Below are 14,497 nucleotides of genomic sequence, written 5' to 3' on the forward strand. Positions count from 1 at the left end.
TTCCTGGCGAGACGCTCCAAAGACATGAGAAGGAAAGCGATGGAGACCTGCCTCCCACACCTGCTGGTTCTGATCAACCTCACCGTGTTCATCTTTTACGACGTTCTCTTAGTGCGGATCCAGACGGAATCTAGTAAAACTGTGCGGTTTGTCGTGACCCTGCAGGTGATCATGTACCATCCGCTGCTTAACCCGGTCATCTACGGGCTCAAGATGAAGGGAATCAACAGACACATACAGAAGCTGCTCTGCCCGTGCGTGAAGCCTAAATAACTGATTCATATGGAAAGTAGTGACATCTCTCAACAAAGTTTTACTGAAAATGTCAATATTCTGGCCTAAAACATAATAAGTTGCAGTTATTCCTGAAAGTGACAACTTTTTTTGCTCAAAAGTTTCCCATTCTGTCCAATTCTCATCCCTCTGTTTGATGAAATGTTAAAAGCATTATATTTGACTTGCTTCTGCCTGTATAAACCCTGAGCATAGACACTATTTCTCGGTTGTGTGTTTGCAGATTGTGTTCAGCATGTTCAGAGAAACAGAAAAGGCTTCTGAAAAATGTTTTATTAAGCGTATAGAGATGTAGAAAGTCTTTGGCGAGCGACCTTTAACCCGTCACCTGCTACCTTAGGGTTAGGGTTAGAAATGAGGCATATCTAAATCTCAAAGCGTATCGACAGGAGAGCTTACAGCCTATGTGCCAGTGTGATGCCTCATTTGAAAGCCAAGACCTTCTAGTTTCTAAAGCTCTGTAAGATCTGTGTGAGAGAAACACAATTTACACGACATTTGCCGTTCCTAATCCTAACCCTAACCCTCACCCCCTGATGAGTTTAAAGCTACTGGTTGGAGATCTCTTGTTTAAAGGCTGCTGGTTTTCAAACAGATGCTTTCGTGATGGAAAACCTCACAAGAAGCTGTGGGTGAACTCCATCAGCGCCGCTCTCTCCACCAGTCCTGACTTGAACCTTCCCCCAGCGCCGCGGTCGTCTGTCGCAGATCAGGATGTGGTGGTTGGACAAAAAGTGGACGTTCAAAAGCACGAGCCCTGCAACAATGCTTTAATGCTCCTAATGTTTCCACTGTGTTGTGTTCAAAACTATCATTTAAATACAGAGCTTCAACACAAAGCGCTGTGATTCTTTATTTCATCATAAACAGGGCTTGAGTTTCCCCCAGTTACATAAACACCTTCCAGAAAACTGCCATAACTGGAAGTTACAAACACCTGCATGTCCCTGGGATTAATGCAATCTTAAACCCAACTGGTGGACTCCGGTTTAGGAGCTCAAAGGGATGTTTCAGGATGTTTGACATAAGGCCTCATTTCCTAGTTATCCAGAGCGTTGCTGATTTCTGGAGATATTTTTTTTTGTTGTAAAAAAATATAGTACTGACAGTAGTGTCAGTCGTCTGATGAAGCACATATGGCCCGAAATGTCACAATTTAATACAGTGTAAGAAAATAAAAAGTGAGATTTCCTGCTGCCTTGCGGACTCTCCATTTACATTTTTACTGTTTTCATTTTTGGATTCAGCACTTTTGGACAGTTGTTCCTAAACCAGTGGTGCCAAACACATTCAGGCCAGAAATCATAAACATCCATGTCGGAATTCAAGAACATTTTAATGTATGAGATCAACAACACACTTTGTTTAAAGGGATGTTTCAGGATTTTTGACATAAGGCCTCATTTCCTAGTTATCCAGAGTGTTGCTGATTTCTGGAGATATTTTGTTTTAGTTTTTTAGGCTAGTGCAAGGCTAGTGCATGTCTATGGTATCAGCTAGCCTGCATTAAAAACAGTGTGACCCGCTCCACAGAGCACCTGAGGCAAATCACTGATAACACCAGACTAACCATATACATGTCTGTGTCCATAGAGTCATGTCTGGAATATAACTGACCTGCATCACATGAATGATCACATTTTGAGGGACTATTTTCCAGCAGATAACTCCGCCGCTGCGTAGCTTATACAACCACGAAGCTGAAGCTGCTCAAATATAAGGGATTTTAAATGACTCTATGGACACAGACATTTATCTGGTTAGTCTGGTGTTATCAGTGATTTGTCTCATCGTAGAAATGCACTAGCCTTGTATTAGCCTAGCGCCACGAAACTCTTCAAACACAAGAACTGCATGAATTACTAAAAAAACATCTCCAGAAATCAGCAACACTCTGGATAACGAGGAAACGAGGCCCTATGTCAAACATCCTGAAACATCCCTTTAATGTTTGGGAGCTTCGGCACAACAAAATGCACCCTTAGTCCGCGATCAAGCTTACATTTAAAATAAAACATGTGAACTTCACCCACCTCCATGTTTATTGGCCTCATTGTTCTTTTATTTTAGACAATGATCGAAACGGACAAAGGCCATAAGAGTCAGCGAGTAAAACCACAGAGGTTCACGGTGTTGATGGGATTCACGGCTCGAGTTCATTTGATTTATTTGTTTAAATGGACACGCCACGCCGGATTGACTGAAAAAACGATCTGGCTCTTTTCACAATTGAGATCCGGTTGGAAGCGTTCACCTTAAAGAGCCGCTCGGTCGTGCACATTACATCACCCATTGGCAGGTTCATGTAAAGGCACTTATAAAGAGCCGGAGACCACAGAGGTGTGTGACACTTGTGGGAGAATCACAGACGAGGAGACCAGTTCAGGCCTTTGATGGAGAACAGGTCGAGCTCTTTACACTTCATAACAATCGAGGGTTATGTGGAAGTGTCCAAATACGGTCATCTTTATTTCGTCATCATGTTTGCAGCTTATTTACTGACCTTGTGCAGCAATACCCTGATTATATCCCTGATCTGGACTCACCCGAACCTACACGAGCCGATGTACGTTTTCATCGCCGCTTTGTCGGTGAACTCCATCGTTTACGCCTCTGCGATCTACCCCAAACTCATGATCGACTTTGTGTCCGAAAAGCAGGTGGCGTCGTTCCCGGTCTGTCTCTTCCAGTGGTTCACCTATTACACTTTAGGCGCATGTGAGTTCATGCTTCTGACAGCGATGGCGTATGATCGATATGTGTCTATCTGCAAACCCCTGCAATATCCGACCATCATGACAAAGACCAGAGTGTGCGTTCTCTTGGCTCTGGCGTGGCTGCTTCCTTTCTCCCAGAATACAGTCGCTCTGTGTTTGAATGTGAAGAAAAAGCTTTGCCGTTTCCTTTTCAAAGGGGTCATCTGTAACAGCAGCGTTTACAGGCTCTACTGCACCGGCTCCACCACATTAACCACGTACGGCATGTTCGTCTTCACCAACGTCGTCATCCTCCCCGTGCTGTTCATACTTTACACGTATTCCAGGATATTCTTCTTGGCGAGACGCTCCAAAGACATGAGAAGGAAAGCGATGGAGACCTGCCTCCCACATCTGCTGGTTCTGATCAACTTCACCGTGTTCATCTTTTACGACGCTCTCTTAGTGCGGATCCAGACGGAATCTAGTAAAACTGTGCGGTTTGTCGTGACCCTGCAGGTGATCATGTACCATCCGCTGCTTAACCCGGTCATCTACGGGCTCAAGATGAAGGGAATCAACAGACACATACAGAAGCTGCTCTGCCCGTGCGTGAAACCTAAATAACTGATTCATGTGGAAAGGAATGACATCTCTCAACAATGTTTTACTGTTTAGGTGAACTGAAAATGTCAATATTCTCAAAAGTTTCCCATTCCGTCCAATTCTCATCCCTCTGTTTGATGAAATGTTAAAAGCATTATATTTGACTGGCTTCTGCCTGTATAAACCCTGAGCATAGACACTATTTCTCGGTTGTGTGTTTGCAGATTGTGTTCAGCATGTTCAGAGACAAACAGAAAAGGCTTCTAAAAAATGTTTTATTAAGCGTATAGAGATGTAGAAAGTCCTTGGCGAGCGACCTTTAACCTGTCACCTGCTACCTTAGGGTTAGGTTAGAAATGATGCATATCTAAATCTCAAAGCGTATCGACAGGAGAGCTTACAGCCTATGTGCCAGTGTGATGCCTCATTTGAAAGCCAAGACCTTCTAGTTTCTAAAGCTCTGTAAGATCTGTGTGAGAGAAAAACAATTTACATGACATTTGCCGTTCCTAATCCTAACCCTAACCCTCACCCCTGATGAGTTTAAAGCTACTGGTTGGAGATCTCTTGTTTAAAGGCTGCTGGTTTTCAAACAGATGCTTTCGTGATGGAAAACCTCACAAGAAGCTGTGGGTGAACTCCATCAGCGCCGCTCTCTCCACCAGTCCTGACTTGAACCTTCCCCCAGCGCCGCGGTCGTCTGTCGCAGATCAGGATGTGGTGGATGGACAAAAAGTGGACGTTCAAAAGCACGAGCTCTGCAGCAATGCTTTTATGCTCCTAATGTTTCCACTGTGTTGTGTTCAAAACTATCATTTAAATACAGAGCTTCAACACAAAGCGCTGTGATTCTTTATTTCATCATAAACAGGGCTTGAGTTTCCCCCAGTTACATAAACACCTTCCAGAAAACTGCCATAACTGGAAGCTACAAACACCTGCATGTCCCTGGGATTAATGCAATCTTAAACCCAACTGGTGGACTCCGGTTTAGGAGCTTAAAGGGATGTTTCAGGATGTTTGACATAGGGCCTCGTTTCCTCGTTATCCAGAGCGTTGCTGATTTCTGGAGATTTTTTTTTTAGTAATTCATGCAGTTCTTTTGTTTGAAGAGTTTCGTGGCGCTAGGCTAATGCAAGGCTAGTGCATGTCTATGGTATCAGCTAGCCTGCATTAAAAACAGTGTGACCCGCTCCACAGAGCACCTGAGGCAAATCACTTACAACACCAGACTAACCATATACATGTCTGTGTCCATAGAATCATGTTTGGAATATAACTGACCTGCATCACATGAAAGATCGCATTTTGAGGGACTATTTTCTAGCAGATCACTCCGCCGCCGCGTAGCTTATACAACCACGAAGCTGATGCTGCTCAAAGATAAGTTATTTTAAATGCAAAATGGTTGAAATTATTCTATCGACATATTCCATCGTTTAGGCCGGAAATCATAAACATAATCAAAAACATCCACATATGAATTCAGGAACATTTTATCGACCGACGTCACGGTCCTTGAATATTGTATGTCCATAAGGGTCTTCTGAGCTGCTCTTCGTCTGACCCTTCACCTAAGACCTGTTTGGGGTCTGTTTGGGGTGTTATGTCCGTGGTAGGAGACCCTACCACGGACATAACACCCCAGACAACATAGCTCCTCGGATCATTCGGGCGCTCAAACAACCCCACCACGTTGAGGTAGGTGGTGAGGCGAGCATGCTGCCGAATTTAGTCAGCTTTTATAATATTTACTGTAGTCATATCATGGAGCTTCTCCAACATGAACAAAGCTCAGAGCTTTTGGCAGAGGATTTAAATGATCTGAGGCCCTTCCAAACTGTCACTGGAAGTTCGGATGATTTTAGGCTCTTCATTTCATGTAGTCGACAAAAATATCTGGATATTTTAGTCATAGTTTCAGTCACACCAACTTTTAATTTAGTTTCAGGATGGAAAAATATTACTTTGACTAAAATGATGACAAAATAAGTTAGTCCATGAAATTAGGGACGAGACTGATTTGATATGGAAAAAAATACCAGTCGAAACTTTCGCCAAAACGGACTAGACTTCACATGTAAACGCAGATAGAGTTTGATAAGAGTCCAAAGTTTGTTGTAATTTACTCCCCATTCCCAGTTGTTTACGGCTCGCTCACTGCCGCCGCTTCCTCTGAGAGTAAATGCACTGTATAAAAGTCCGGTCTGACTCGGGGCTCTGTCATTCTGCCATCTGTGTGAATGACTTTCATCACATGTGTTTCTAATGGAGCTCAATGTGACCTATATTACTCTTGATGGTTATGTGGATTTGGACAAATACAGAGCGCTCTATTTTGTCATATTTTTCTCTGCTTTTGTCGTCATCATCTGCAGCAACAGCACTATTGTCTGTCTCATTTGGATCCACAAAAACCTCCACGAACCAATGTACTTTTTCATCGCTGCTTTGTTACTAAACTCAATTCTGTTCAGCTCTGCTATTTATCCCAAAATACTGGTAGATATTTTGTCTGAGAAGCAGGTAGTGACTTATTCAACATGTCTGTTTCAGTGGTACATACTTTATGCTATTGGAGGGGCTGAGTTTTGGTTGTTGATGTTCATGGCCTTGGACAGGTATCTGGCCATATGTAAACCTCTGCAATATCCCACTATTATGACTAAATCCAGGGTGAATACATTGTTAACAGTAGCTTGGACTGTGCCGGGTTTTCAAGTTGCAATAACTATTTCAACAGCGAGTCAAAGGAAGATTTGCTATTTCATTACCAGGGGCATCATTTGCAACAGCACAACATACAAACTGCACTGTTTTCCATCCGCTGCATTAAACAAATGGGGAATATTTGTTTTGGTAAATTTTGTTTTCATCCCTGTGATTTTCAACTGTTTTTCCTACATACACATATTCATAACTGCAAACAGAAGAGGTTTAGAGGTGAGAAAGAAAGCCATGCGCACGTGTTTACCACACTTGATAGTTTTTTTAAACTATGTCTGTTTGGGTTCTTTTGACGTGTTATTGGCTCGATTTGAAGGAGAATTTCCAAAACTCGGGCGTTTCATTATGAGTCTTCAGTTATATTTGTATCACCCTCTCTTTAACCCTTTCATTTACGGGCTGAAAATGAAGAAAATCTCAACACATTTGCAGAGAATATTCTGTGCCGTCAAACACGTTGAGCGATTGTGATGCAATAAATGCAAACTTTGGTGAATCAGATTTTGTATAAATGTAAAGCATTTAACTCTTCAGTATTCAGACTGAATTGTTCACTGATCTGAAAGAGCCATTTTCATGTTTTAGTTAAAAACATCAACATATTAATACAACCCCCCTCAGTCCTAATACTGGGTTTACCATGCACGAACCATCATGCTTTTTTCCGTCATTCGTAAAGGCGCTTTCACACCAAACGCGGCCAAGCGTCAGGTTTACATTGAAACAACATGGAGGCGCCTCAGGGAGCGTCGAAATGTCCCGCAGCGAGTCAAAAACCTTAAAGGTCTAGCGGAGGATGCTCTATTTCCGGGTGGATCATCAGGACGATTGGTCCTAATTGTCAGTCATTCTGCTGATCTGCTACGTGAGGCCGTCGTGCGCGCTCGCCCCTTGTTACTTTCAGGCCTATGTGAGTTACGCTGTTAGCCGTTCATTGCTGCTGCAGAAGCACCGAGTCGTTTGAAAATGGCAGAGAAAAAGTGTCTTGGAAGTGTCTGAGAAGAAGAGAAAGGTTTCAGAAGAGAGAAACAAGACCAGAGTGTTTTTGGGAGATTCTTCCTCCTCAGAGGCAGGGAGAGCGTTGCGCATAAGCATTTTTTTTAAAGAGTGGAGAGGGCGGTTCTTTCCTAAAATTCGGGAAAATCCTCTTTTATACCTTTAAGTCATGCACTGTCTGTCAGATAAAATGAAATATCTGCACTATCAAATAAGATCTTTTTCATGAAATTTGCACTGTATGTGTAGTTTCACAATATCTCACTTCACAGGAAATCTTAGATTTAAAGATTTAAAAATAAACAAATTATGTCAGTTTTTCATAGTGGAAACAAGATGGCTGCCATAACTGAACTGGCTGATACTCAGTTCAATAGTTGTATCTTCAAAACGATACCAGATCTTCTGAAATCATTATAGTGTATACACTATATCAACCTCATGAAGTGTGCAACATTCCACCTTCATCGGTTAATGCATCAATAAATTACATTAAATTTAAAGGAATAGGCCACCGTTTTTACATACTGAGATATGTTCTTACCTCACTTTAGTCTAGTTAATATATCCCCGTCTGGTCTTTGTCCGTGCGCTCACACATACGCAGCCTCTCCCACATGTCACATAGCTCCAAAAAAGCTCATGATAGAAGCTACCAAGCTCTTCCACGTGTTCCCTATTTAAATAAAGTTACGTCAAGTGTTTTCATGCGAAGTATATTTACACAGAAATGTAGCATGTGGATTTTATAAGCAAATAAAAAGGGGGACTATATTGTGAGGCGTAATGATACGAGGAGCACAGCGTCCGCGCAGTAACTCCTAAAGACTTCCCCGCTCACTTCCGTCAATAACCTTTAGGAGTTACTGTGCGGACGCTGTGCTCCTGTATCATTACGCCTCACAATATAGTCCCCCTTTTTATTTGCTTATAAAATCGACATGCTACATTTCTGTGTAAATATACTTCCCATGAAAACACTTCACGTAACTTTATTTAAATAAGGAACACGTGGAAGAGCTTGGTAGCTTCTATCGTGAGCTTTTTCGGAGCTATATGACATGTGGGAGAGGCTGCGTATGTGTGAGCGCACGGACAAAGACCAGACGGGGATATATTAACTCAACTAAAGTGAGGTAAGAGCATATCTCAGTATGTAAAAACGGTGGCCTATTCCTTTAATCTGTGAATGTTACTGAAATGGCTCATTTCCATCCATGTACTGTTGTCACATAAAATGAAATATCTTCAACATGAAATTAGATTTTCTCATGAAAGTTGCACTGTGTGTGTAGTTTGACATGATATCACGTCACAGGAAATGTTTGTTTTATAGGTTTAAAAATAAACAAATTATGTCTGTTTTTTCATAGTGGAAACAAGATGGCCGCTGTAACTGAACTGGCTGATACTCAGTTCAATTGTTGTATCTTCATAATTGTGCCAGATTTTCTGAAATAATTTACACTGTATATAGACTATATCAACCTCATGCAGTAGCAACATTTCATCTTCATCGGTTACTGCATAAAGAAATTACTTGAAATTTAATCGGTGAATGTTAACCAAAATGGCTCATTTTCATCATGTACTGTTGTCACATAAAAGTTAAAGAGGGGGTGTTCTGCTTTAAAGAGGGGGTGTTCTGCTTTAAAGAGGGGGTGTTCTGCTTTTGTCAGTCCCATAGCACCAGTCTATATCTCACTACAATGATGACAAACCTTCTGTTGGTCTGTAAATGCAGTAAATTAGAATAACTGCCTTGTATAAAATGTCTCTCTCAAAATGGCTGTAGTGAATGTCTTGAAATAGGCCTCTGTCTCTTTAAGAACCTCTGAGCCTTTAGACACGCCCCCTCCACACGCTGTCTGTGGCATCAGTGGGGAGGGGGTTCTGCTGAGGAGCAGTGGTTGGTTACTCGGCTGGTGACGAAAGCTCGGAGGCGTCTCCAGGAGGTGGGGGCGTTCCTAGGAGGACTCAGGCAAACCTATCCCTAAAATGGCCGCCATCAGAGTTTTTACAGATTACTCAGAAATACGTGAATGTGCCAAGGCAACACTTCAGCCATGTTTTTAATGAGGGAGTGACAGAATAACATGATGGAAAGCTGGAAAAAGTCGGCATAGTGTGTGTGGTTTGATGTGATTCTATCAACTCTCAGGAAATTTCGGCCTTACAGGTTTGAAAATCAACAAAATATGTGAGTTTCATTAGTTGAAGAAGCAAGATGGCCGCCGTAACTGAAACGACTGCTATTCAGTAAAATTGTAATATCTTCAAAAATATACCAGATTTTCAGATAAAACTCTCCCAGTATATAGAGTTAATCAAACTAAAGCTGTGTACAACATTTTATTTTCATACATTGATGTATATGGAAATAACATGCAATGGAATTGGAGTCTAATTATACTTTGAAAAGAGAACACAGCACAGAGAAGCTTTGCCCCTCAGAAACACTCAACATGTCTCATAAACGTTGTTTCGGTGGTGCTGATGTTTGAATGTGTTGGTGTGAGGCTGTTTCTAAAGGTGGTCGATCGGCCATTGGCACAATATCACCAATAATCTGCCTCAGACCAGACCTGTGTGATAGTGTATAGAGTCAACAGCTTTATGCATGAACACAGCATATGAATTTGATCTGAACAATGGGTACTCTAAGTAAAAATGTAAAATACAGAATGCATTAAATGATTATTCTTAATTAATACATGAAATATACAACGTATTTCTAGTCACAAGTATCATCAGCTTTTAGGGCGTTTTGATGAACACTCCCATGGCGTCCATATCCCATGATTTGCTTCTGCATTTTGCTTCATTACAGCAGTTGCGTTGTCATTGTGTTATACCTGGAGCACTTCATGAGGTTGATATAGTGTATACACAGTGTAAATTATTTCAGAAAATCTGGCACAATTATGAAGATACAACAATTGAACTGAGTATCAGCCAGTTCAGTTACAGCGGCCATCTTGTTTCCACTATGAAAAAACTGACATAATTTGTTTATTTTTAAACCTATAAAGCAAACATTTCCTGTGACGTGACATCATGTCAAACTACACACGCAGTGCAACTTTCATGAGAAAATCTAATTTCATGTTGAAGATATTTCATTTTATATGACAACAGTGCATGGATGGAAATGAGCCATTTCAGTTAACATTCACAGATTAAATTTAATGTAATTTATTGATGCATTAACCGATGAAGGTGGAATGTTGCACACTTCATGAGGTTGATATAGTGTATATACTGTGTAAATTATTTCAGAAACTCTGGTATCGTTTTGAAGATACAACAATTGAACTGAGTATCCGCCAGTTCAGTTATGGCAGCCATCTTGTTTTCCACTATGAAAAAACTGACATAATTTGTTTATTTTTAAATCTATAAATGTAAGATTTCCTGTGAAGTGAGATATTGTGAAACTACACATACAGTGCAAAATTCATGAGAAAATCTAATTTCATGTTGAAGATATTTCAATTTATGTGACAACAGTACATGGATGGAAAGGAGCCATTTCAGTTAACATTCACAGATTAAATTTAATGTAATTTATTGATGCATTAACCGATGAAGGTGGAATGTTGCACACTTCATGAGGTTGATATATATATACTGTGTAAATTATTTCAGAAAATCTGGTATCGTTTTGAAGATGCAACAATTGAACTGACTATCAGCCAGTTCAGTTATGGCAGCCATCTTGTTTTCCACTATGAAAAAACTGACATAATTTGTTTATTTTTAAATCTATAAATGTAAGATTTCCTGTGAAGTGAGATACTGACATAATTAAACTACACAGACAGTGCAATTTTCATGAAAAAATCTTGTTTGATATTGCAGATATTTCATTTTGTCTGACAGACAGTGCATGACTTAAGGTGCGACTTTTTGGTAAACATTCTCTTCTTATTTCTTTAATAAAAAACAAACGATACATTGGCATAATCAGGAAATATGTTCCCATCATCTTATATTAACATAAAAACAAGGTTTCAAACATTCCTGGTTTTGCATCGGTTGCTGTAGCGGCACAAGATGGCCGCTACATTGCTGTTAATTTTGCTGTTTTTTGTCATATAAAATTATCTTTTATTTTATGGATGTGAAAAAAAGTTGCTCAATCCCAAGTTTTAATCCAAAGTTTGTTGTAATTTACTCCCCATTCCCAGTTGTTTACGGCTCGCTCACTGCCGCCGCTTCCCCTGAGAGTAAATGCACTGTATAAAAGTCTGGTCTGACTCGGGGCTCTGTCATTCTGCCGTCTGTGTGAATGACTTTCATCACATGTGTTTCTAATGGAGCTCAATGTGACCTATATTACTCTTGATGGTTATGTGGATTTGGACAAATACAGAGCGCTCTATTTTGTCATATTTTGTTCCGCTTTTGTCGTCATCATCTGCAGCAACAGCACTATTGTCTGTCTCATTTGGATCCACAAAAACCTCCATGAACCAATGTACTTTTTCATCGCTGCTTTGTTACTAAACTCAATTCTGTTCAGCTCTGCTATTTATCCCAAAATACTGGTAGATATTTTGTCTGAGAAGCAGGTAGTGACTTATTCAACATGTCTGTTTCAGTGGTACATATTTTATGCTATTGCAGGGGCTGAGTTTTGGTTGTTGATGTTCATGGCCTTGGACAGGTATCTGGCCATATGTAAACCTCTGCAATATCCCACTATTATGACGAAATCCAGGGTGAACGTGTTGTTAACAGTAGCTTGGACTGTGCCGGCTTTCCAATTTATAATAACTATTTCAACAGCGAGTCAAAGGAAAATCTGCTATTTCATTACCAGGGGCATCATTTGTAACAGCACAACATTCAAACTGCACTGTGTACCATTTGCTGCTTTGAAAAGTTGGGGATTATTTGTTTTGGTAAATTTGGTTTTTGTCCCTGTGATTTTCAACTGTTTCACCTACATACACATATTTAAAACCGCAAACAGAAGAGGTTTAGAGGTGAGAAGAAAAGCCACACGCACATGTTTACCACACTTGATAGTTTTGTTCAACTACTTCTGTCTAAGCACTTTTGACGTGTTATTGTCTCGATTTGAAGGAGAATTTCCTAAACTCGGCCGTTTCATTATGAGTCTTCAGTTTCTTCTGTATCACCCTCTCTTTAACCCTTTCATCTACGGGCTGAAAATGAAGAAAATCTCAACACATTTGCAGAGAATATTCTGTGCTGTCAAACAGGTTGAGTGATTGTGATGCAATAAATACAAACTTTGGTGAATTAGATTGTTTTGGCCCAGCTCTTTTGTATCACGCCAGGATGGGTGTTTGGATATAGCAAAAGCCAGGGCTTGAAGTGAAAAAAAATCCTGAGCCTGAACTTTCTGTGGCTCAACCAGGACTTATCGATACTCATCGATCCGGGACTTTAACGGTGCTCTTATCGGTACTTAAAAGAAGAAAAAAACATTAGATAGAGGCTACTGTATATGGGCAATGCAGCCTAGGCCAATATTTTTATTACACTTTTTATTACACATTTACTCTGCATTTGGACCTAATTTATATGGGAGGTAAAGTACAAGTATAGACCAAAATGTAAAGTTTAATATTTTTCAAAATAATCTAGTTAAAGTAAAGTAAAGGATTAATTGTCACACATGTTTGTTAATCAGGCTGTTGGTTAGATTTGGCTGGAGCTCGTGGGACTGAGCCTAAAGGAAAACTGCTGTAAAATAATGACCTGGAGCCACTTTCAGCTTGTGTCCAGTGGGTCAACGCCGGCCGCACTGACACATAAATAATAAAAATAATTAAAGCCGCAAGCGGCGTTGTGCGGCCCTCGCCCCTGGCATTCCCCCCCTTGCAATCGCCCCTGCTCGCTGTCGCCCCATGCGAGCCCCCCGATTGCTATGCTCTTTGTGAGCCCTTCTGATCGCTCTTGCCCCTGGCGACCTCCCCCCTTGCGAATGCCCACATTCGCTGTCACCCAAACCTGCTTTAGCCTCTGTCTCACACCCAAACCACTCTCTTACGCCTGCTAACCCATCCCACTCTCGCCTGAGCTTTTGTCACACACCGGCCTCACTCTTGTCCCAAGTAGCTTTGGTGCCGGCCCCCTGTCCTCAGCCTGGGCTGCTGTTCCAGATATGAAGCTTGTAACACAAGCCTATAAGTAATGTAAGTCTATCAAAGATAACAAACGGATACAGGAGAATCAGAAAAAGACGTTGCATCAAACTTTTCATACTTGTTGTAGGAAGACACGTTGTACTGTAATGTGGAACGAACCAGAGGGGTGTATAAATGGAACACCTCTCTGCAATGGGCTGCACGAGTGAAGAGGGGGAAGGGAATACACAATTGTGTCACATTACTTGGTTCTCATTGTGTACTTTTATCAGGCTCGAAAATATGTGAATCTTGTGAAAAAACAAAGAATTGGAAAATTGTCGTGGCAGTGTTTGAACTGGCAAACTCCTATACCAGAGACCAGCACACTAACACTGAGCTATAACTACATACTATCATTGGCTTGATGTGGACTACTATTCTCTAAAATAACGCTCCAAAATTAGGTCCCAGTACCTGAGGAGAGGTCATTTTTGGTCAATTTTCCCCCTCCATTTTCTAGATTGTTTTCGACATTGTCCCTGGTGTTGCCTCAATAGTTTCCCTACTATCCTGCCATGTCTGTAGTTAGGCAAATTCTGTAAGCGTTCTTTCCACTGTTTTCATGAGGGTGGGACCATAGGTGCTGAATTATGTAATTTCCAGTAGGTGCCGAGGAAAAAAAAAAAAAAGATAAAAATAGTACAGGTCAGAAATGATCCAGCAGCCTCATGGTTATGAACCCAATGCTCTACCTATGACACTATACAGGCACAGTTAAAATACTAGCTGAACAAAGGAATTTCTTATAAAACTCCCCGTGCATTAGAAATGTTAGGACTAGCTACCTCCTTCACCTAAGATGACCTTTTACCACTGAGATATAAGTCCATACAAACATGGGCCTGATGAGGGCAAGGCTTCTCTAAATTTCTGGGCCGAAATTAGGGGACAGCACCCCACTGGAGGAGAGGGAACATTTCCCCATTTTTCATGAGGGTGGGACCATAGGCGGTAAATCATGTTCTTCCCAGAAAGGGCCAAAAAAAAGAAAGAAAGAAAGGAAAAAAACAAAAA

General features: G+C 41.0%; 3 protein-coding genes across 3 annotated transcripts in view; all 3 read left to right on the forward strand.

Annotated features, from left to right (window-relative positions):
• The window catches only part of LOC306968079 (NACHT, LRR and PYD domains-containing protein 5-like), a 429,270-nt gene that overhangs the window by 192,012 nt on the left and 222,761 nt on the right, over window positions 1-14,497 (forward strand). The gene's annotated exons all lie outside the window — the stretch shown is intronic.
• LOC306968349 (olfactory receptor 6N2-like) lies at window positions 2,775-3,617 on the forward strand (the record flags this gene model as incomplete). The annotated part of the gene is made up of 1 exon (XM_079563692.1): window positions 2,775-3,617. The coding sequence occupies one exon, from the start codon at window positions 2,775-2,777 to the stop codon at window positions 3,615-3,617; it is 843 nt and encodes a 280-aa protein (XP_079419818.1).
• LOC306968350 (olfactory receptor 4P4-like) lies at window positions 5,865-11,565 on the forward strand (the record flags this gene model as incomplete). Its single annotated transcript, XM_079563693.1, has 3 exons — window positions 5,865-6,283; window positions 6,527-6,600; window positions 11,510-11,565. 3 exons carry the CDS (start codon window positions 5,865-5,867, stop codon window positions 11,563-11,565), a joined length of 549 nt encoding a protein of 182 aa, XP_079419819.1.

This window comes from Gobius niger (genome assembly GCF_951799975.1).
Source record: "Gobius niger genome assembly, chromosome: 9".
NCBI lineage: Eukaryota > Metazoa > Chordata > Actinopteri > Gobiiformes > Gobiidae > Gobius > Gobius niger.